This window comes from Gallinula chloropus (genome assembly GCF_964237585.1).
Source record: "Gallinula chloropus genome assembly, chromosome: 2".
Classification (NCBI taxonomy): domain Eukaryota; kingdom Metazoa; phylum Chordata; class Aves; order Gruiformes; family Rallidae; genus Gallinula; species Gallinula chloropus.
In genome coordinates, this window is record NC_140086.1 from 53,001,159 (window position 1) to 53,025,401 (window position 24,243).

Here is a 24,243-nt window from a genome sequence, read left to right on the forward strand (position 1 = left end):
ATAATTATTCTCTTTTGATTTGGGGAAAAAAAAAGACCCAAAATGGCTGAGACTGATTTTGCCTTTTTTTTTCCTTACTTTTCTATCAAGTTTAGTTCACAAGGCAATACCTACCTCGAACAAAGACATAACTACTATACTCTTCATAGTAGTCTCCCATCACCACACGTAGGGTGTAAAGACCCTCATCTTCTTTGTTTGCATGAGTCAGTGTTAACGAAGCTCGCTCCCCACTCCAGTGCATCTGGACCCATTTGGATGGTGTAATGAGAACACCTAGAAATTAGAGAATTTAATGATGAGAACCAGTTGGATCTACTGAGGAACAGGTCTGAATATGGGGAATAAGTAGATGCGAAATACCTAAGAGACCATTCTCTTATTCTCTCATATGCAACTTTTAGTTTTCAAAGACAATCACAAATCACAGCTAATTCTGCTCTCATGCTGATTTTGTCTTCATTTCCAAAGTGTAACTTCAGAGAGCAGGAGCTTGCTTATCAGCTCTCACACAACACATTTATGCAACTACTTCTTAGCAAATAATTTAACATTTAAATAAGTAGTAAAAGCTATGTGGGCTATATAAATGGGCCACATAGATGTTGGAGCTGATAGAAATGCTGCTATTTTTAATATTTTTTTAAGAAGACATTTTTACAGTGTTTTGTCTATTTGTGATCCTTGTTTCATTTCAAAATGCTGTATTTTTAAAAAACTTTTAATTAAAAAAGAGAAAATATTATTCCTTAGAAATCTGAGAAAGTAATAACAACCAAATCAGAACATTCAGATATGCCAAAATAACTGAAGATTTACAAAAAAAGAAGTTTATATCTCTTCTTGGCAAACATCCTCACCATTTCTGTACCATTCAATGTCTGGCTTGAAGCGCTTGATATCAGGACTGATGACGACTGTGCAGCCCAGACTCATTGTCTCACCTTCTCTCCCAAAGGCTACGTCAAACTTGTCAACGAATTTGATTTCAAACCTGGAAGCATAGCCATGAGGGCTAACACCAACTGTATAAAGGGGAAAAAAAATCTGGCTGTTTACTTGTTTAGGGATTTCTTTTCCTTTTGTGAAGAGACTAGTAAGAAAAAGTACCAAATGGTTACCAATACAAGCTCAGGAAAGTTTAAGATGTAAATACAATGTGTATACATGTATATACATGTGTGGGTGGATTCTCTTAACATTTCTCATCATGGAAGTGTCTATGCAATACTGTAAATCACTTCAAAGCCTCAGGGCCTCAGGTAAAACAATTTTTAACTCGATAAATCCAAAATATTCAAAATGGATTCTGGCTATTTGACCTTTCCTGCCCATTTTCACAACACATGGAATCACATAGCAGTGGACAAGAATAGTTAAATCACTCTACTTACGCACACACGCACCCCCTGGCTTTTTCCCAGACCATGTTCCATGTTTTACACATTGCAAGGGATAAAATGTCTCTCTTCCTGACAGTTTTTATTCTGCAGCCAGGGGCAATATTAAAATGATGTTTCTTATATAAGCAAATAGCCATAGACAGAGAAAGGAATGCCATTTTCTCCTGCAGGCAAGGCTGACATCACCTAGAGCTCAATACCTTTGTAAATGGGACCTGCTTCCTTTTTGAACAGTGTTACAAAATATTCTGCCTAGTCATTTGTCATGATGTCACAACTGTAAATGGATGTGTCAAACAAACATGTATTGCAACTCACGGCCCAGAGGCATGGAGACAGTTCCAGCATACAAACTACTTGCATCGATTTCTCCTTTGTACCCTGGACAGAAAAAGAACAACTCCAATCACTATCACCAAGAGGTAAAGGCCTTCTGAGCCACAAAAATGAAATCTTTGTGGTAATGTGATCTTAAAAAGAAAAAAAAAAAAAAACACAAACCCAAAACAACTCCCCAAAACCCCAAAGGAAATATTTTGCAAACCTACTCTTTACCACAAGGGAAGCATAAGCTGAAATTTCTCCTTTAACATTCATAGCAGAGGCCCGATACTGAGCAGTGTCATCAAAATCACATCTAAAATGATAGAAATCATTAGGCACAGAACACCTTTACTCCTGGACATACCCTTTCTTGTGTTTTCAATTTAAAAAAACAAAAACCTGCACAAAGTCTATAAGCAAGAAAGAGCTTAAGAGCCAGCCACACTGGACTGATCGTAGCCATTAAGTTTTTCTCAATACTGAAAATCCAGTGTTTGGAATACATATCTCTTTTCAAATATCACATACAGATTTGAAATTGAAGTAGGAAAACCTTCCATTTGAAATGGAAGCAGCAAAAGCTGTCTGATAGTATTTATTTCAGTTATCTCCAATTTACTGTTGCCTATAGAGAAATGCCCAACATGGAAATTGTAGAAACAGTAGATAAAGTAGAACATTTTCAAAGGTCATCTACTAGTATCTAGACTGTCAAAACTAGATTGTTGCTGATTGCCAAATTAGGTAATCAGGCCTTGTGTTTTCAATGTTTTTTAATACAAAGTGACTGCAAAAATTTCCCATTTGGAGTATGAGTACCGTTACAGATCTTTCTTGTGTGCAAGTGAGGACATTTAATTTCTGTTCTTCATTTTAGTAAGAACCAGGAACTTTGCTATATTCAATAAACAGTTAACTCATGTGGTTTTACCCTGAACTAGACTTTTCTCAGGTTTAACTGTACTTATGTGGCAGACAAAAGAAAAAGGTATCACAAATGTCCCACATGTTTCCGACTCAGTCATAAATAGAATAATGATTGAGTTAAATTACTCACTCAGGTAAATTGTACATCCTCTACTGAGGAAAACCAGAACAGCTTCAAAATTACACAGAGAGGATTCACCTCAGGTGTACAAACTTGGTATCTCTTACATCCCCAAGAGATATATTCACATTTTGCAAATCTAAATCTATAGTAGCATTTTGGCAAATTTATTAAATTTTCTAGTATTCCCTTACGTGCTAATCTCCAGTGAGTGCAGCCCATATCGATTCTCAATGATATACTTGCCAGGGTGAGCCTGTACATTGATGGGCACATTGTTTTTGTACCTATGGAAAAGCAACAAAACAGTATGTCATAAATGGAAGTGTATGATTATATACATTAAAAGGTCAAGTGTCTGGTGTTTGATACAGAACATCAATTTCTGTAAGTTTCTCCTAGAAAAACTAAGGTCTAATTTCTTGGTAAGACATTATGAAAGGAAGCTTAACTTCTCTTTCTCTTTGATGTGCCCCAGGTGAATTTTATTTTCTAATTAAAATGAGAAAATAGCACTTAACAGGGTGAAAATGAACTTATATTACTGTGAATCTCAGCTTACTGCTTGCAAAGGAATCGAGGAGTCATATGAGCAACACCTCACGGTTTTGTGAGTTGCAAACAATGAAAATCCTGTATCATCCTTACCTGTTGTGTATTGTACACATTTTGTTTGGTTTGCATATTTACTCTCCTTTTAAAACCTGCATATTCTCAAAAATTACAGACAGAAGATTAACTTTTTTTTTTTACTTGGATAGCCAGGTTGGCAGAAGCCCCAATGCAAACAGGGTTAAACTATTGAAAAGAAAAACAAACTACTGTATTGATGGTTAGGGGCGTTGCAGCAAGGGATCTGGCAAAAGCTGTGCTACCAAAATCTTCTCTGCCTTTACGAGCATGCTCTGTGAATATTTTTTGCTACAGGTATATCTTTAGAGAAGAAAAGTTTACTGTTCAAAATTCCCAGCAAGTAAATTGAAGGAATAAACCTGTACTGCTCAGTAGTGTACCAGCACTGCAGATTTCAGGATTTATATAAACCGCTTGAGACTCACAGAAGGACAGTTCAGTGGTAGATTCTTCCTCACCAGTCGTTGCATAGAAAGGACAATACATGGTGGAACCAAGTAAGTGTTCAAATTAACCCTGTCTTAAGTGAACACTATGAATATGGAACAAACTGGTGATAGGAATCTTACTAATAAAATGGATTGTGCTCAGTACATCTGGGCTTGACACTAGGTCTATAAAGAAAGAACACTCCCTAAGGTAACGTCCTCCTTTAGCATAGCTTTCCCTGTGCTCTGTAAGGGAAGTGGAAATATAAATGATGATAGATAAAAGTATCTTCATCTCTTACTTTGATGTAGCTTAAATAAACTTTTATCTTCATAGGTCATAATGGATACCCAGCCAAAGAGCTTTGCTTCTCCATTTGGGATTTTAAACGTCTGTTTCTCTCATGATTTTCAATCAGGAAAGGGAACTGCTCTGCTATCGACATGCCTCACTTCTCCAAACAAGCTAGTAATAAGCAATTTTAACCAAGAATATTTTTAGTTTAATATGTCTCAAGATTAAGCTATATCCACAGTAAATCTGAAAATTGCCTTTCAACACTTCCAGTGTTGTGGAATAAACTTACTGCAAATATTGGGGCACAGAAATACACTGGGAAAGTGTGAAAGTGAACTAGGGATATAAACCCTCATGTTTTTAATCCTGATCTTCCTTGTCTATGAAAAGAGACTCCATGATGTCTATGAAAAGAGACTCAATGCAGGGCAATACCCTCTACTCCAGGCCTGATCACATTACAGGTCTCCTACTGCATCATCCTGACCTACAGCAAAGAATAATACAGGGGTTCACTAAGAGTAAATCCATTCACCACCACTCTTCACCTCATCTATGCAATGGTGCCCCCCAGATGGATCTGCATGGGAACATCTGGGCATCTTATATTCTGTGTAGCATGTCAAACAGTTTAGAAAATAGAATAATGCCATCAGTTCCTAATATTTCCCAGGGAATATGAAATCCTATGAAACAGGACTTGACTCTCTAACTTGTCTGTGACTTTTGCATCCTGGTGGTGACAAGGGCATTCGGTAGCATGTGGTGCTGTGGAGAAACAAGCTGAGTAGCAAGAACACTTCCACTTCTCATGTTTTCATTATCAAGTCAGTAAAAAATAATTGATTCAATTTTTGCTTATTTATATTCATCTGTGGAAAGAATAGGGCTCCTGCTAGAAGGACCACTTGTTATTTCTGGAAACGCAAATTCCAGAGCAGCCAAGTCATTAGCTAATGTTGGACTGCAATCTCCCACTGTCATTATGCACTGATAGTTTATGCTTTCTGCTACTGGTTTCAAATGTCCTGGGTTTTCCATATGCTTTTTCCAAGGGAGTCAGAACAGCTGCATCACACAGTAAGGTTTTCTTTAGGGAAAGTTCACAAAGCTTTATAATTTATCATGGACAGCATGAAAAGGTTTCCATTGCTTATACAAAGAATGACTGTTTGGAATATCCCACTGACATTTCGTTAGAAATGCTGAATGAGAGCTGACAGATCCAGGTCAGCACTGTTCTGTACCTCAGAGCAAAGACACCTGCTGAGATGGCTGTGAACTCTTTCTTTCCATTAGTAGCCTGTGGCAAACTGAAATCCCTTTGGAATTCAGATGTACGGTAAAATGATGTATTAATTTCCACCATCCATATTTAGCACTTAGATGAAAGGCTGGTTCACAGTGAGAGCAAAGCCAGACAGCTGAAGGCTTGGTTTAACTATGTCAGGTTTTTGGGGTAAGGTGAATCTTAACCAAAGTGAAAATGGCCCAGCGCTCGTGTTCTTGGTTAGGATTCAGGTTACAGAGATGGATTACAGCCATGAGGGTAGCTAACCATTCCTTATGTCCTGCTGAGACCAGACCTGAAGGGTTTGTCTGGAATCCTCTCTAGGAGGAATGTCAACACATGGCACTTGCAACCTTTAACCAACAGGAAAAATGTGGCTATAGGTTGTCATAGTTTAAGAAGAGAGACCAAGGAACTTTGTGGGCATCAGCTCTGACCTATTAACATACCTCTTAGTAGCACTTTCTATCAAGACCTGAGATTAAGGTTTTTAATACCCGAATAAACACAGAGCTCATTAAGAAACTGAAGTAGTAAACTGCAAAATCTGAGTATTCCTTAGCATTGCAATATAGTAGAAGTTTTATGTTGTTTTCACAAATAGAATTTCAACAATATTTGGAGAACGTTTAACAATAACAATAACCAATATTTGGAGAACATTATTTTAAGGATAGTTCTGAGAATAAATTAAACTGATATTTATCTTTCATCAACAGACAGAAAGAATATACTGGGTATCTCCATGAAAAAAATTATGTGTTCATATTGTTGTTACACAAACTGTCATTTTGATAATTAACATTTTTGCTTTCTTTTTGTAAAAGGTGACTTGAAAAGTGTTTTACAGGCCTCAGTACCTGATTTTTTTTTAATTGAACTTGCATCTTTCATGAAAATATACCACATTCACTGAGATGACTTCAGATATTGGTTATGTGGTGACTTTCAGTGATAAAAATACTAACTTACCACGTAACACGGGGTGCTGGCCAGCCAGCCACAGAGCAATGAAATTTGACATTTTGCTTTTCCCAGATAGTGTGAGAACGAGGCTCGATAACAAACTCAGGAGCATGTAAAAGTTTATCCTTATTCAACTTTTTATGGAATTCCTGAGTCTCTTCTAGCTGGAAAAGAAACATTTGATTATAAACTTCAGCAGTTATAAGTGCAAATTATTCATACACAAAAAGTATATTAATTTTTTTTAAGAGCAGTAAAAAATAATGCCATTTTCATTTAAAAATCCAGATAGATGTACTTCATGTATTTATGTCACCTGGGCACAGAAAATGTTATTTTCACCTTCCAGAAGTTCCCCTTCTAGAATAAGTAGTTTTTATCTTACTAGAGTTTTTTCACTTTAAATATATTCTAATTAAAACAATTCTCCACATTTAACCTTTTTTTTTTTTTTAATACAGAGTAAAAGGTGAAATAGAGCTGAAACTCAGATATCTTCTTACAGAAAAAATTGTATACGATGAGGGTGGTGAGGCTCTGGTTCAGGTTTCCCAGAGAAGCTGTGGCTGCCCCCTCCCTGGCAGTGTTCAAGGCCAGGTTGGATGGGGCTCTGGGAAACCCGGTCTTGTGGAGGGTGTCCCTCCCCATGACAGAGAGGTTGGAAGAAGAAGATGGTCCTTAAGGTCCCTTCCAACCCAAACCATGCTATGGTTCCGTGATTCTGTACTTTGTATGCCTGGATCATGTCTCACAGACCTGCTCTCAAACTTTTCCTAGTATAATTATTTCAACTGCTACAAATCTTTTTTCTGCAAGATTTATAAATCTTCCAACTATAAATCTCACTTTCTGCAAACTAAACTGTTTATTTTCTGCCTTAAATTCCACATATGTGGGGAATTACTGTTCCCTGTAGTACGGTTATTAATAGAAGACAGCTTTCACAATCATCTCAGTCTTCTATAAACTATGCAATACCAATTTTCCTTACAATTGTTGTTTCTCAGTTCTGGACAGGTTCTACTTGTCTTCAACATTTCATAAAGCAGTAACTACTCATTATCAGAATTCCAACAGTCTCCAACACAAATAATTACCCCTTGCATTTTAATGACAATACTTTTGTTAATACACTCTAGAATGGCATTTGTTTTTATACAGCAACTGACATCAAATTGACTGACATTAAATTTGTGACCTGTTATAACTCCCAGATGCTCCACTACTTCTCTTGTCAGGCATTCCTCATTTACTTGTTCTTGTCCTTCTGTGAGTAGTAATTGTCACTGGTTGTTATCAAATTTCACTTTCACTATTTCTCAATTTTTTAGATGATTTTGAACTTTTACCTTGTCCTTCAAAGTGTTTACATCCTCTCCAACTTCATGTTACAAGGATATTCTACAAGCAAATCGCTAATTCTTCTGCTCAGAACATTAATAAATTTGCTAAATGAAACATATTTACACTCAATATATTCTTCTAGTCTGGCCATAACACAGTTGAAACTGTTTTCGGTTTCAACATTTTTTTAATAAGTTGCACAATAATATCAAAGCTACCCACAATTAGACATTCAGTTCTAGATGTCTTTAGCAATTCCCTCCCTAATTTAGACCCTATGATTAAAGCTCTGGGGTAAACACTTTGGACAAGCTTGTTCCCAGGCCATAAAAATCCAGAAATTACCCCATCACCTCCTTACTGGCAAGATGCATGTATTGGCACCTTTCTTCTCTGCTACTAACTGCCTCATCATGCAGGTGAAGGATGTTGTGTTGTTTAATCAGGTGTAGGTATTACCAAAGAGCATTCCCCAGCCCTGTTCTCCCTTCTCCCTCTCTCACAGCACAACAGCAGAGTCCCTGGTGCCTACCTCAGGCACTAGACCTCTTTTCGTATACACCTGACACAAAGATAACAAGACTTTAAGTCATTGAAAAGACTTCCACTGAAAGTCCTCTGGCATTTTACTACCACTGTTGTGATTGCCCATGGTGTGAACCAGGGCTCTGTTGTGCTAGGCATGTTAAAAGCACCGAACAGAAAAGACCTGTGCTGTTGACAGCCTAGGTGTTCATTTCTACTCTTTTACCGTTTTCTTCAAGGCCACACGTTCAGCAGACTCCCGGATCGCTACTTTCCTTGACTTTTTTTCATGATGTTCCTCTTCAGAAGTTGACTTGGCCACTTTGCTGACACTGACTCCTTCACCCGTGGCAAAAAGGTTCCTTTTGGCAACATACGCAGCACTTTCTTTAATTCTTTCTTCTTCCGTGTCTGTGATCCCACTGATACTCACTTCTCTGAAAAAATGTGAAAAAAGCAGAATCCCATTGGAAAATGCTGAGAACATATTCCATTTGTATTTTCTATCAAATTATCCATCTGGCCAACATTCTTTCATAACTTTTTTTGCTTTTACAGATTCATATGTATTCAAAGGGAAATGTGGAAGGGTACTGCAGAATGACTATTTCACTGTATAAAGTCATGGCCATTTTTGGTGCCTCTCTCTGTAACTATGCCCTACACATTTGCAGGTTAACTATTATCCTTCTACAGTTTTATATCTCCATCACTATGAAGATTAGTGTAAGGCACGGATACTCACAGATCTATTGACTTGCAACTGCAGCATTCGTGCTTATACTACCAGAGGGGCAGGGGATATTTGTAGCTGTATAACAATGTCCTCTTTTTGTGGTTTGTAAAAAAACCCACCCACATTCTGTATATCACAAAAAGTTCTCTTTATTCATAGAAAATTAAGTCCTGTAATGTTTGTAGGTTGACTGTTCTTCCAAATGTTTCCAGTAAGATGACTAAGTTATTCTCAATCCTGTTTCCATACGTATGTGTGGAAGTACCATTGCAGGGTTATTTATCTGGCACTGTCAGGACATCATAGCTGCTATAGTCGTGCATATACAATGAGTGTTCTTTGACTTAAGGAGAAGCATTAATATCCTTCTGCTGAGTTTAGTTACTTGAGGATAACATCAGATAGCACAATTAAATGGGTTCTTGTTTATGTTCTTGTTCAGTGCCATCGTGCAGGCACTATAGAGGAAGCAGCCTTTTCTTATTGCCAGAATGAACTCAAGCACAGCCTCACTAATTTATCATAAGATGCTTGCTACTGCTACAAAGCAAAAAGATTAGGAAGAAATTTTTTCTGTTTTCTTTAAAATTGCTAATATTATGCATTTGATAGCATATCTCAACATTCAAGAAAATTTGGACTAAAATCCATAGTTAACTGTCCACACCCTTATCTTTGGGCTATGAAGTCAGTTCGATGAGATGCCAGACAGCCAAGCAGTGACATGTACTGAAAGCTTAGCATAAAAAATGCTCAAAAAGCCTAAAAAATCTTACTTAACAGCTTAGACCTTTGACTTCCTTCTTCCTGTGTTCAAACTGTCTTGAACTTTCTGCATTTCAGGTTGCTTTAACAGGATGATCCTTACAAGTGTCAGTGGGATGATTGATTCAGCTCATTTAGACACATCATCTCCCTCCATAAATATCATCTGAAGCTGTAGATAGATGGCAGAGCTTTCTAAAGACAATTTTGAAAACTCAGTTTAATGTATATGAATGTAGCTATCTACATTCAGTCTAAATGAATCAGTGGCGTTTTCCTTCAAAGGCAAGCTGACATTATTTCCTACTTAATTACAGTAGTTAAGATCTCGGCAGCTTCACAGTACCCACTCCTCAAGGCATAAAGCACCATTTGGGACCTGATGAATATCCTCAAACTAATATTGGGCTCAGCCTAGTCATCTGCTGTAGTGGTCCCTAGATGCTTTTGATCAACAGTATTAAATATTTAGGTTTGCTAATCATTTCTTCCTGTTATAATCTTCCCAGATCAAAGAGAAACATGTTACTTGAAATAATGAATGCATCAGAAACGACACACAGTGCCATTTAAGATTTGATTCTGCAGCCAAGTCTCAGAGGTTTCAGTAGAAAACAATTTTCAAACCAAAACAACAGGATCAACCCCCAAATGGCACACACAGAGCATATTGTTTGAAGCTTATCAGCTATCTGAAGCCCTTTGAAATAGGCTTAATAGTGGTTGCAAATAGTTCCATGAGCTCCATCCTGTATCTTTAGCACCTATGGCATTAAATCAAGCTCTTGAGTGTTTTGTGATCTAGCATACTGGCTGATTGTCCTTAATTTTATCTCCCAAGGATTAGGCTAGGTGTTTAAGAAGAACAGTTGTGAAGTGAATAATTTGAGCAAGGGAATTCTTTTCCAGCAGAACCAGAGGACTCTGAAATGCAACCAAATAATGGAAACAGTGACATGGTGCTGAAGGTCATCCAGCAGCACAGGCAACAGCCAATGAGCACATGGAGAGCTGACCTTTATAAATAACTATTCCGTGTAAAAGCTATCTGCCCATGGGAAACAATACATCAATTTCACAGGGGAATTTGGGAATGACATACAACATGCACACAGTTCAATGGGCTTCAGCTGTTATCTTTCAAACAAAACCAAATATCTGACAGGAATGTGGCATGCAGCTTCCACAGTCTTGGCATGCAGTCATGAACATGATGCCAACAGAAAAAAGCCTAAAACAGAAGCCCCAACTATTTCATGCCATGTTGAGTTGGGTACCCTAGCAGTCATCATATGCCTTTTTTATGCTTTTAAACTAATTTTAAAAGATCTATTTGATACATTTTAGTGGCACAAAAGCACACACAACTTCCTGAGTTGCCATGTGCAAAAAGTAAGATCAATAACAACAGGAAGAAGAGGAATCGTCACAACAATGCACACAGCATAACACTGTTAGATGTTACTAAATGCATTTTACAAAAAAAAAAAAAGTAAAATTTAAAAAAAGGTTATTCGTTATGATTTGTTAAGATGTCAACATGGTACATTAAGATCACAGGGGCCAGTAGGAAAGCTAAGATCATCATCCAGGATACTAGCCATCAGTCATGGTTTTCAACTATTGACCAACAATATAAATTTTACTTTTCTAGATCCAAGGCACAAGAAAAAAGGAGGATATTTGTGTTTGAGGGCATGGGAGACAGATGGTGGTGAACTGCAAATCTACTGCTGCATAAGAAGAAACACCAGATGTGACACACAGGTAGTGAGAAGCCTTGAAAATACATTACTGCAAGTTTTGTGTGAGACATATATTTCTATCACAGAAGATATAGCTGAAACTCCAGATAAACACTTTAAAAATGTAACAGTGTGTGCTTCTGAATGTTGGTTAGATCGAAGAGCAGTGAATCTGACAGAGAAATGTACAAGGGGTGAATAAAAATATTACTCCAGGATAGTGGAAAGGAATTATTAAAAAACAGAACTGTTGGTCTCATCACAAAAGCGTCACAAATGCTCAAAGGACCAAAGCAATAACATCTCCACTGACAAGGTGAAACTCAGTTTCACATGAAAGCACAAGTCTGGACACAAAGCAAAGTGACATTGAGCGTTGATTAAGCAGCAGGCAGACAAACACTGACTCCCAGAAACAGCTTGGAAGTGTCCCCTGAAATATGCAGTGCTGCAGAAGAAAGACAAATTGAAGGAAGGTTTCTGTTCATCTCCAATCATGCACCAGTGTTCCCCAACACAGGATACATTGATTTGAACAAGTGACTATGTTTAAACTCCCAAAGGCTCTATGTAAAATCATATGCCATACCCCAGTAAGGGCAGGGGACCCTCCTTGATCGTGTTGGTTCTGGCTTCCACATAAAGTTCACATTCAGCTTTACTGAGGACACCGCTGCAGTAAGACGTATTACGTCAGTACTAACTGTGCAATAAATACCACCAAGATGTGAGATCAGTACAAATCACTACAATGGAATTGAAAAAATACTTGGTTTCATTCCAGTTTTTCCCTGTGCCAGGACAAAACATTAGCACATCTTTTCATTGTTTCTATGTTTAATACTTGGTAAGACATATTGAGTTACAGAACCAGTCTTCAAAACAGAGGAATAAGCTAAATGATGTGGACAACATGGTTGTCTGGTTCCCAGTAAGCAGGGTTATAATTATATCTTAATTTCACGGAAAGTGGCCCTCATGATGTGTTCAAAACAGAGTCCAGACACCTAGGCTCATCTGTCCTGGCTCTGGATGCTCAGTGTCTGGCAGTTTTCTGCCAGCCAGTTGACTTCTCTTTGTTTTTTATCACTCATGTGAAGTGCAAACAATCACCTGGAGATCCAGGAGTGTAAAAAAAAAGATTAATGGATTCATTTTTTTTTATAATTTGTTAATGAAATGTCAGAAAGAAGATACCAAGCAGAAGGAAAATTAGCATACCGTCCTGTGAATATGGGCTCCGAGTAGTCTATGGCTTCATTCTCTTTGTCCTCAGATATCAAATTCTGTTTTGCTCTCTTTGCTTTCGGGCTCATTTTATAGGATTGATCTTCAATCATTAAATTGGAATCTTTCAGTCTGAAATGTTAAATTCAGGGGGGAAAAAAAAGCTGTTAAGAAATGTTCTGAAACAAAGTTAAAGTACTAAAAATTTTTCTTCTCTTGTTTGACAAGCAAGAAAATATTTTTAACTGGCATTGTTTCAGAGCTATTAAACTCATAACTAAATGTTACTTTTGATAAACTCATCATCACCAATATAACACTGATGCCCCTTGATATTAAATCTAAATAGACTAAACAATATCCTGATAGCAATGCATATTTAATAGCTTCTTTGTTTGCAGGGTTTGTACACCCAGTTTTGATAGATCCTGAAGCCATTTAGATCAACAAACAATCCTGAAGATCATACCTGAACTCATAATCTCTACTTTTCCAAAACTTACAGTCCTGAAATTGTCTGGTCCCCAACCACAATGCTGATGGTGCCAATCCACTCAAAGGAATGTGTGAGTCTCCCTACAGAAACCGCAGGACAGGGTGTTGCTCAGTAACCAGGGTAGAGATTCTGACTGTTCTCCTCCACCACCCCAACCCACTGAAAGCAGAGCGCTGCGTAAATAGCGTTTAATGTAGCACAGGTACATGGAGAATGAGTGGAAAGAAAGAAGAGCAACTCAAAGGGAAGGTCCCCCCTCCCCACCAGCCTGGGAGGGATTCTGAAGAGCAGGAAGCATATTTGAGGCAGTGATTTTGAGTTAATTTTTAACATGGTTCCAAATTGTGTTAACAAAGCTCCAAATACCTCCATCCTCCTTTCCCAGTGCAGCACATCTCTTACTCCCAGATCTATGGAATATCCTAATTAGCCATCAGCCTTTTATAAACCCTCAAAGCGCCTATTCATCTCTGTCTCGACACCACTAAGGGAAATCATACATGAGTCTGCTTCTAGTCTAGAGATTTGTCTACACAGCATAATCTTACAGTTTATGTGCACAGATTTAGAGCAGAATTAAGACACGTGGTTTCTCAGGGAGGCTCGTTAGCCCAAATGTGTACCACTAACATGGTTCACCTGCTTCCCATGCTCTGGGTAGCTTACACTGGTGCCTCTACGCAGCATGCCCTACACATCTAATCAAAACTCATGCCAGCACTGGGCCCCTGAGAATGTCACACACGTGTAATGTAAGATTACAGGCACATACTTGGGCTTTTTCCTTCGGCTGCAGCCCAGGCTCCAAAGGTGCCACCAACACGAGTCATACCAGGAAGAGTGCTTCATCTCCACTTGTCTTCTAAGAGCAAGGGCAGGGTCCCAATACTTTGTAGTGGTACAGAAGAAGGAGCCCTCCACTCTCAAAAGCACAGATGGTAACTGTGAGCCGAATAATGGATCCACGTGGATCCTGTAATTGCCTGCTCTTTTCAAATTGCTAACAGAACACTCTGACCAATTTACTTCAGTCATTTGCTCTTGCAGAAACTTCACTTGGACTAAGCAGAGCCCTAGTGACAAGTGTTTCACTGAATAACACCAATTACGCTTTTAGACCACTTTCCTGTTCCAGAAGTGGTCAAGAGCAGGTAAAAAGAAAGGTTATGGAAAGAAATATCTCCCTTGATAAATCATTTTGGTTTCAAGCAAAGGTCAACGGACATCCTGAACCAGAGGTCACCTCCTGGCTGTGACAGTGTGCTCACAGTTTATTTATATGTGAAAATGGCACTTCCTTTAAAACCTATTTTAATCTTCCACTTTATAATCTCTTTTGTGCTTACATGCCACTCTGAGAAAAATCCTTACTTACTCACTCTCTGCACATCTTTCACTGTTTTGTCCATTAACATTACATTCCCACACCTGCCTCCTGCCCAAGGTGAGAGCCCCAGTGTCTGTCTTTATCCAGGCAGAAGGTATTCCATATCTCCCACCGCCCTCGTCGCCGACCCTTTTCTAGTTTCAGTTTGTACTTTTTGAGGTGAGATGATCAGAACTGCACTTAGTATTTAATCTCCAAGCACACCTTGGATTAACATACTGACACATTGTACTTTTCTTTATTTTCATTTTCTTTCACAGAAGTTCCTAAATTTATAATTGCTTCATGACCACATCAGAGTGACCAGCTGGTGCATTCTGAAAGGTATCCAGAATCACTCCAAAATCTTTTACAGAATTGCAGTGCATAAACCAAGAGCTGAGATGAATAGATTTTAAGCAGCAGAAAATGTTTCTCTTTCCCACATCCTCTTGTCATTTGCTTCCTTTCAGGCAGAGCTATACAGAGGCTAAATGAAATGCATATTCAAATGGAGCTCTTTGCATAGGAAAACAAATCAATTGCTATGTCTATCAGCAGGTTTATGTCCCTGTTTTCTTTTCTGTTATTACTGTTTCTTCCTGTGCAACACAGAAACCAAACCCTGCCTATTATTTAGGTAGTTCAAAGGAGTACTCTGCTTTCTTGAACCAGATTCTAAAATCTTGCCCTTTATTTTAAAATGTTCCAACCTTTTACCTGATACGTGGAACAGAATCTCCCTGGAGGAGAAGGAGCAGGGTATCAGTGCTCTCTAGTTTCACAGGGAGGAACAGTACCATGACCTTTTAACAGCTTTCAGCCTCATTTGATATGTCCAGCTAGTGTATGTATGGGGTTTTTTCCAGATCAGATAGTTTTTTCCAGATCTGCACTGCCTTATCAAGGTTGGTGACCCAAGCCTACTGTCCTCATTTTTTATGGTTTTCAGAATATTAAAACATCAACACCAGCATTTTCCTAGTTTCTCAATGGAGTCACTTAACTGGGAGTTGAGTAACTGTAAATATTAAAGGCACAGGCATTGTGCAGTAAGAGATGTTAAAACAAGAGAGATACTGTTGGGTTTTCCCTCAAAACCAGATAGACACTATTGGCTTTTCCCTTTAGCCCAATGGAGGAACTAAAGACAACATCGATGTGCAAAGACTCGGAAACTCCCAAGCAGAGGGGTTTTTTTGATGTCTTATTCTCAAACAGAAATATACCTCAATATGTTGGCACTGCCCTTGTTTCTGTGCCTGTAAGGACAGGTGTCCCACCCTGCACAAGGACAGTCTGCACCCCATAGATGTAGAAATATGCTCTAGGAGTGCAACACAACACCCTATTCCCTAATTATTCCACCCCTGCATGAAAAGGTGCCTATAAACTCTTTTACACCTATAGAAGATCATGTCCTTAGCATGCTTTTGTTACGTCTCTGCTGCTTTACTTCAGCAGCAGACAGGAGGGATACATCTATTATATACAGTACCTATACCAGCTGTACCTGCTGGAGGAGCTCCATTAGCCAAGAGGCATTTTCCAGGCTTTCCAGCATATGCAGTGTTTGAACTTACAGTAAAGAGGAGAGACTGGATTGGCAAACCCAGTTACAGGGAGTGTGGGGGGGGAACTTTTTGGATTTTGAGAGAGCTCTTTAAAGCCAGCCTCTAAAGATGAGAAGTGCTCTCTGGTGACTATATTCATTTTAAGTAGCTGACAGATTTGTCACAGGCCCAGGCAATATCGCTGGCAACAACCACACTGTTCCCTAACACATCTTCCACAACAGAATTTTTAAAGGGGAATTGTTTCCACACAGCAGGTCTCATTAAAACAATTTCCATGCTTGGCTATGACGTTGGAAGCCACCTCCTTAACCCTCACCTATAATAAACCAATGGATGAGCAGCGCCAGTAGGGATCTCAAGATCACAGCCTTCTCATGTTTCTTACAGCGTGTTATTTACTCAGCCACGTCCTGGGCCTGGTTACAATATTGCTCAGAACAGCATTCACTTTTACTGTCGGGCAGCCTAATTAATTGCAAGTTAGTAAGGCACCTCTCCTCTGCTTGGTTCACCTGAACGGTGACATGTCTTCCTTACTGTTTCTCATGACCTGCAAAATACATGCAAATGCTTGAGCTACACCAGTAACTTGTGTTTTCCCTCTGAGCATGTCTCTGGCCCATTTGGTGGCCAATACTCAGTCTATGACAGAATGGGATTACCTGATGCTGATGGCCAGGAAAAGAGCACGTGGGAAACCAAAGATTGAGCTTCCAAGAATAAAGAAAGATAAACGGGTTTAATCCAGCAGTCCTGTTTGACAAGCCACTTTGGCAAACTTGATTCAATCCCTCAGAAGCACATGGAGGATGGAACAGTGCCATGGGAAGAGGGGTCTCCCATGGGAGCCAACCTGTCCACTCCAGCAGCCCCCATGGACAGGAAGAAGAGGATAGGTGACCACAGCAATGGCTTTTGGTAGTGAGCTGTTACCCTTTGCCTGTACAGACCCTGCCAACGTTCACCTAGAGATGTCCCTGCAAGCTGGTACAGATGGTAGACATGAAGTGGCAACCTTTACACAGTGAGACTCTCTCCTTTTGCTTCCTTAAGCTGTCATGGTGTGAAGAAGACTTGAAAGGTGGTAAAGAAACAGCCCATTTGCCAATGAACCCTGTTTTGTCCTCATGAAAAAGCTCCTTCACACTATCTATGTCCATACTTTGGACACGTTTTCCAGTCAAGCAAGGCTCCAACATCAGAGAACTGGAGTCAGGTCAAGGTCTTGCAGGTTACCTAGTCCCTAGTCCTTCTGTGCTGTTCTCCCATGATGAATTCCTCACATAGCACTAACTGCACGTCAAAACTGTTGCTTTATGACACTCCCTTCTGTACAGTGGCTACAGAAAAGGATGAGCTTTAAAGTTTGCAGGTATAATAAAGTTCAGCAGAAGCTACTTTAGATGAAAATAAGTAGTGACTTGACTAAAAGCTTAGAATTTTAATAGTATGCTTTTTCTGTTGGGCTTAATGGGTTTTACCTTCAGAACTGTATCCATTACACAGAAATGTAGATTGGATGCTAAAATCCAGGGATACACAATAATCGATTGGTGGCTGAAGAATTTTAACTGGACTTGGATTCATGTGTGTATTCAGGTTTCAAGGAAGCACCACTGGTGGATGTCATTTAGATACAGCATTTCAATTCAGGGTCTTTTCTACTTTTTGAAAAGTTAAAGCTTTTTAAGACTTTTTTTTTCTTTTTTTTTTTTTTTTTTTTGCTACACCATTCCCTTCATACAGATGAAATCAGAAAGTCTTTGACTTGCCTGATTTATTCTAGTAACACTTTTTGCCTCCAGATTATCCCCTGAAGTGTTAGGGGCTATCTGGCTATGGTGAAAATTTGGAAATAATTATTTTAAATTGGCAAGATATATAACCAGATGGCTGCGGTTTTTGTTTTATTTTATCTCTTGCAGACTGCAGAAAAGTGGGCTGTAAAAACCAAATAAATACCAACAGAGAGGCCATATTAACTGAACAATTAGGTTAAATATTGAGATTATCATTCAGAACCGTATTGTCTCATGTACCGAGTTTTGTGCAAGAGATTTAAATTGTGTAGGTCTGATTCTCTGAGTCCCAGCCTTACATAACAGCACTAAATTTCTCAAACCTCTAACACAAGGACAGGATCACAGACAAAGCTAAGACATTATTATCTTTGCTTACCAGGTTTGTATATCAATCTGGTGGCAGCTCTTGTACTACAGAGTAGCTTGGAAGCATCACCAAGTAAACTATTCAAAACAAAAGATACTATCTCAAACAAAACCTCTGGAAACCTGGACAAGTTTTCAGTTCACTCATAATTAAGTGATTCCATTTCCTTTAATATTACTTTGGTGATGTTAACACTTCTTCTTGGTGAGAATATACAAGTTTCAGAAGAAACTCATCTGACAAACCAGAATAACTGGGACTGGAAAGCAGGGTTTATTACAATCACTTTTTGCAGCTTCATATAATGTTCCCACTTCTTATGTGTTCTAGAAGAAGGATGCTTTGGGTTAGGATCAGCAATAGCATGTAGGCACAGCTGCATTACTGCAGAAATTTGGGATCTCTTTCCCTACCCAACGCTAACTGGAAACACAACCCTCAGTCCTAGCATCAGCAGGTTATAAACTAGCTTCTCTCTGCTCTTCTCCGTGGTGAATTATTTGTGCGAGTGAAATTGTTTTAACAGCAAGGACTAGATATTACCCAGCCCAAGACAGTCAAGTCACCCTCTAAGAGCTCTAAAAGCCTGAGGTTCAAATTCCTGAAGAGACCCTGGCACATAGAGACTTGAACCTGAACTTCCCAAAGCTGAGTGAAAGCTGTAGTTAACAAGGTACTGTTCAGTGTGGTACAGTTAGTCTTTCCCTCAGTGGTTTTGGCCAAAATTCCATCTTTATCCACAGTCCTGGGAGGAGCTTCCACTTTAAAAATTTAAATTTTCTGATGGACAAACCTTGATCAGTTCTGCCAACAAGACTCTACATTTGTGTTAATATAATAGTGAGCAGATGTTTCGGGCTATAATTTGTTGATCATTTCCTATACTGCTAACAGCTGCTCTAATCTTACTTTAATACTCCCCTAATTTCTGTAAATCTCTGAGATGCATACAAATAATGTGAGGCTATGATATCTAAAATATTCTGCTAATGTAATTACTTGAGCAATATTTATTATCTTAATTGAATAAAAAAACCCATGGCAGCTAAGCATAGCTGCTCTTCTAGTGCAAGATGAACACTGTAAAGTATTCCTACTTTGGAATTAGTATGCCTCAACCGATATAGAGTGGGAAATTTTCAATTTCTCAAATCACTCAGTATAAAAAAGAAACCATTAGGCCAAAGAAGAATTGTTGAAGGATATATGGACATGCCAGGTCAAAGTTTTTTACTGCTCCAAACCGGCCAGACAAGACCCAGCCTCAGACCAAAAGCTATCTCAACACTGAATATTAAATTCAGTTGTACTAATATGGCTAAACAATTTGGAAATATTCCGCACCAATATGCAGAAGAACTTCTTCACAATGAGGGTGACAGAGCCCTGGAACAGGCTGCCCAGGGAGGTTGTGGAGTCTCCTTCTCTGGAGATATTCAAGACCCGTCTGGACTCTTATCTGTGCTACATGTCCTGGGGAACCTGCTTTGGCAGGGGGGTTGGACTCGATGATCTCTTGAGGTCCCTTCCAGCCCCTATGATTCTGTCATTCTGAGAAGGAGAGGTGGCCTGTGTCTAACCAGTTTGGAGCAAGAATATGTCATCATTCAGCCACAACAGCATTTTCAGTGTTGTTCTTATGCCAATCCAACTATCACAGATGAGCTAGTCCAACAAACTAGGCTGACCACAGTCCTTCCTATTGCCAAAGCCAAAGGAAAACACCAAACCTGGAAAATACATTAACACCAAGTTACAGAGGCAATTTCTGTGGAAGGGGAGAAGAGCTTTGCCATTGATTTCAATGAGAAGTGGCTGGATGTTTTTGTTTCAAATATTGTTTCAATTTACTTACCCAAGGCTGTAGGCTTCAGATCCCAGCCTGTAGGCTGCAGCCAGCTTGTTGATAGATTCAGATCCATGGCTGTAGGCAGCTGAGCTCTTGCTGAGGGACTCAGAGTCAAGACTGTAGGCAGCAGACCTTTTACTTTGTGCAGCAGAGTGATCATAGGCTGTAGATCCATAGCTGTAGGCTGCCGACTCAAGGTCGTAGGCTGAAGAGCCATGACTGTATGCTGATGAAGAGTCAAGGCTGAAGTCTGCTGCAGATGCATGGCGATACGCTGCAGAGCCCCTAGCGTAGGCTGCAGATCCTTGAGCGTAGACAGCAGATTTGCTCTTTGTTTCCTTTTGGTACTGGCTTACAGTAGACTGCAGTGCTTTATGGCGATACGCACGGTCATAGTGCTCATGGTGTCGTTGGTAGAAAGGTAAAGACATCATGGGCGCCTTCTAATTTTGGGGGTTTTATTGCACGTTTCTGAATGTTAATAAACAGGACAGTGTCTGCAAAAGAACAGATCAAACATAATGACTGTTGTCAAAGAAACTGATGAGTTCACATAGAAATAACGTGGAATTTAATAAACTAACATAGAATTAAAATTTTAAAAATAAAATGCAATGAGTTTAGGGTTATCTTTTTATGATGTGTTTTAGACTTTAAGACGGGGCTGTATTTAAGTTTCAAGATGCTTGTGTATCATTCATGATGACCAGAAAACCTTTCACTGTTGTGCCCGTTCATGTGTGGCTGCTCTCCCTGTTACTGCAAACTATTCAAGTTTTATGTGCTCAACTTCTCCACACATGACTGTGAACTAAAGAAAATTAATATTTTTGCTAAATTACAAAAGAGAGAATTGAGTAATAAATTATTCTTTAAAGGTGTGCAGACTTCCAACAAGGCTATATAAAAGTAAAATATATTAACATTCAATTCATTTTAGTAATCCAATTTTCAGATTGAATTTAATATTCTGTTTAATATTTTAACAGCTAATTTAAAATATTGATTGAGGAGGATGTAGGGGTTTTTTTCAGTAAATATGTATTATATTGATTATGTTGCGTGTGATACCAGAGATCCATTTCAAATGGCTCATCATATTTTTACAGTTTAATGAGGGATACAGTTTTTATGCAATGAGTAAAATAACATCATGTTCCTCAGTCCAAATGACTCCTCTTTTTAACCTATAATGTCATGTTGAAGATCATCAAGAAACTTCCTCCAGATGATAGCCCCATCTAAGCTTCACTTTGCATAGTCATCAGTAGATTATCTTGCAGTCCCTCGTAGTAGGAAATTTGATCAGGTGAGAGGTAGTTCCCCTCTCAAATTGGGATGAGGATTGAGTGCAGAAAGGATTTCCCTTGAGGTTTTTTTAAACTGGCAATTCAGTCTGTGTTTTGTTATTGTTTTATTTTGCTGTTGTTAAAACTGACTTTTTCTTCTTTGATAGGCAAACTTGCCTCTATTAATCCATATGATGACCTTTCTTTCCTTTATCACCAGTGGTTAGGCTTACCACATGGCTAGACTGTCCCTGAAAAGGTGCACAATTATGAATAAAATGGGCTATAGTTGGGAAATGTTTTGAAGAAATTAAAAATCCAATGCTGAGAGGTGTTTATTATTGGGTGTTTTCTGTCAATCACAATAGGAATCTTGTTCTGCTTCTGGTTTTGGTGATGCTAAAGAATAATTATCTGATAATTTGACATAAAATGGACTTACAGAGCTGGAGTGCAATCGTGATTTCATGAAAATCAAGATATTTTTACCCTGGTCTTTATGCTTCCTTGTTTTCATCCAGAAGTCTTTAAGTATGCAAAAGAAATTGCTGATATCCTAACCACAGTGAAACTGTGATTTCAAGAAGATCAGTTTATGCATTTATTTTATTTTCATCTGGGGAAGGGGAAAGAATGGGAACGAGTGTTAGCCTGTTGTTAGCCTGTTGATCTCTATGGCAAAAGCTGATGCCCCTTTTTAATTCCCTTATTTCTCCTGCTGGCCATTTTTTCACGTAAGTCTAAAGAATGCAATTGTTCTGACTAGTACCTTTGTTTCTAATGCCTATCAATATTTTGTGTTATTTATTTTGCTTTGTTAGCTTCCCATAGTGTCTAGTTCCTCTTAATTTCCCTAGTTCCAGAAGATTTCTTCACCATCTTTCTTCATTGCTTTCTCTTCTAAATTAGCCATTGTGATCTCTGCTGAGCAAAGTTAGGGTGTAGAGGTGAGTATTGTCTTGCACAGTGGAAGGGAAAGAACATGAGAACATCCCATTTTCCTTCTGTGGAGCACTACAGCTGTCTTCACCACATTTATTTGCAGTGTTGGCTAGCTTCAGCATGGATACAACTACCACAGGGTTAGCTGTTGCTCAGGGATTCCCACAACCTTCCAGGCTTCAAAGTAAGGAAAGTGATCCAAAACTATAAAGCACTGTGTGCGATACCCTGCGTGTGAAGTATTTCAACTACATCTTATCAGAGCAAGGTAGATGTGAAGTCCATGCTTTAAGCATATACAAGGAACCTTTTTCCTCCAAGCATTAATTATCTGGACCTCCCTGACATCAAAGAGTAAGAGGAGGAGTAAGAATTGAAGCAATAAAGGCAGGAGCTGAGCAGGAAGTTGGGTCTCCTGGTTAAAATCAAAGGCCAGCTCTGACTAAACATCATCTCAGAGGAAACTCCTTTTATAGATATTTTATCATGCTATGAGTTATGTTTTATATTTCCTCTAAAACGTCAAGCATTTGTCACGGGTCAGGATTAGTCAGTCACACCAGTCTGATCAGATAAAGCAGTATGACACTATCAGATATGACAGGAAACACTGAACCTTGTAAGGGTTTTGCTCCTATTTGGAGCAATCTGATTATCAGATTTACTCCCATCTCCCGAGTTTTGTAAAATCCATGCTACCAAACCAGCCCCAGCCTTGAAGGTTATACACCCTCTCAAGATCTGTGTAGCATTTAACTGCAGAGCTTAGCCTAAAAATATTAGTGGCCATAATTAGATGCATATGCAGATTTTGGAGCTATATGTTAGCAGCAGTTGAACTGAATTTCCAAAATTACTACTGAGCAGACAGAGAGTTCTGTACTTGTTCATAGGTCATAGCTGGACATTAAAGGAGGTGATTTTATTGGCATTGACTCTTCTTCTCTTTACTACTCTGTGCAATTCTTTAAAGATCTGCTCCACTGATCAGTGAAAGCAGTGGAATAGATAAAAACCAGAAACTCTTGTAAGCAGGAAAAAAATTATAAAAATTTCCTTCAGCAAAGTGAGTGGCTTTACAAATCACAAGACATGCTATTCAACTAGAAAATATTTAGATTATTTACACATTCTTGAAGCCCAAAGCAGGTTTCATGACAAGCTCCTCCTGTATCTCAGTAAGACATGGTTCATTTGGGAGTACTGTGACACTATGCAAGCATAAATAAGTTGATCATAAGTGAACCCTTGTATTACTTTGCTTTGTTTCCCAGCTAACCCTCAGATGTCTTCAGTTCATGTCCACAAGTCCCTCAAATAACTGCTGAGCTGAGAAGAATAAAGGGAGCTGCTATCAACTTAGCATTGCAAATTCAGATTAAAAATAACTGAACACATAAAATCTTCTGTCATAAAGGGACACTTACCAGGGCCCAAATGGTTAGCAGCAAACGGAAGAGCTCTTGAGTGGGTGAATAGGAAAAAAACCCCACAGCGAGGATGAAGCCAGCAAAGAAAGAGGTAGTCAGGATGAGGGGTAAGGACTGGACCTCAAGGTCCAGAACAAAAATAATGCCTGCAGTCAGTGGAATGTCAGAGCCCCAGTCCGGACCTTTTATGGCCAGGGGGGTGATAAATATAGCATCGAAGAGGGAGAGAGACAGAGACAGATACCGATACCCTGTGCTATCTCTGTGCAAAGACACGGTGACGGCAGCTTCAAACTAAGAGTTCTCCCTTTTAAGTACCTTCCCTAAATTCAATATGAAATCAGTGGTCCAATTCAAAATTATTTCCAGGATTTTTTTCATCAGTAAAATTG

General features: G+C 38.9%; 1 protein-coding gene across 1 annotated transcript in view; it reads right to left on the reverse strand.

Annotated features, from left to right (window-relative positions):
- MYOM1 (myomesin 1) overlaps positions 1-23,966 on the reverse strand; it is a 70,215-nt gene extending 46,249 nt beyond the window's left edge. Inside the window, exons 1-10 of the mRNA XM_084279695.1 lie at positions 23,849-23,966; positions 20,197-20,687; positions 12,728-12,865; positions 8,487-8,697; positions 6,398-6,555; positions 2,970-3,062; positions 1,952-2,040; positions 1,722-1,784; positions 861-1,025; positions 115-276 (exon numbers count right to left, since the gene is read on the reverse strand). Coding sequence (XP_084135821.1) covers positions 115-276; positions 861-1,025; positions 1,722-1,784; positions 1,952-2,040; positions 2,970-3,062; positions 6,398-6,555; positions 8,487-8,697; positions 12,728-12,865; positions 20,197-20,624 — 1,507 coding nt within the window. The 5' untranslated portion in view covers positions 20,625-20,687; positions 23,849-23,966. The remainder of the gene's footprint in view (positions 1-114; positions 277-860; positions 1,026-1,721; positions 1,785-1,951; positions 2,041-2,969; positions 3,063-6,397; positions 6,556-8,486; positions 8,698-12,727; positions 12,866-20,196; positions 20,688-23,848) is intronic.
- Between the last annotated feature and the right edge of the window lie 277 nt (positions 23,967-24,243).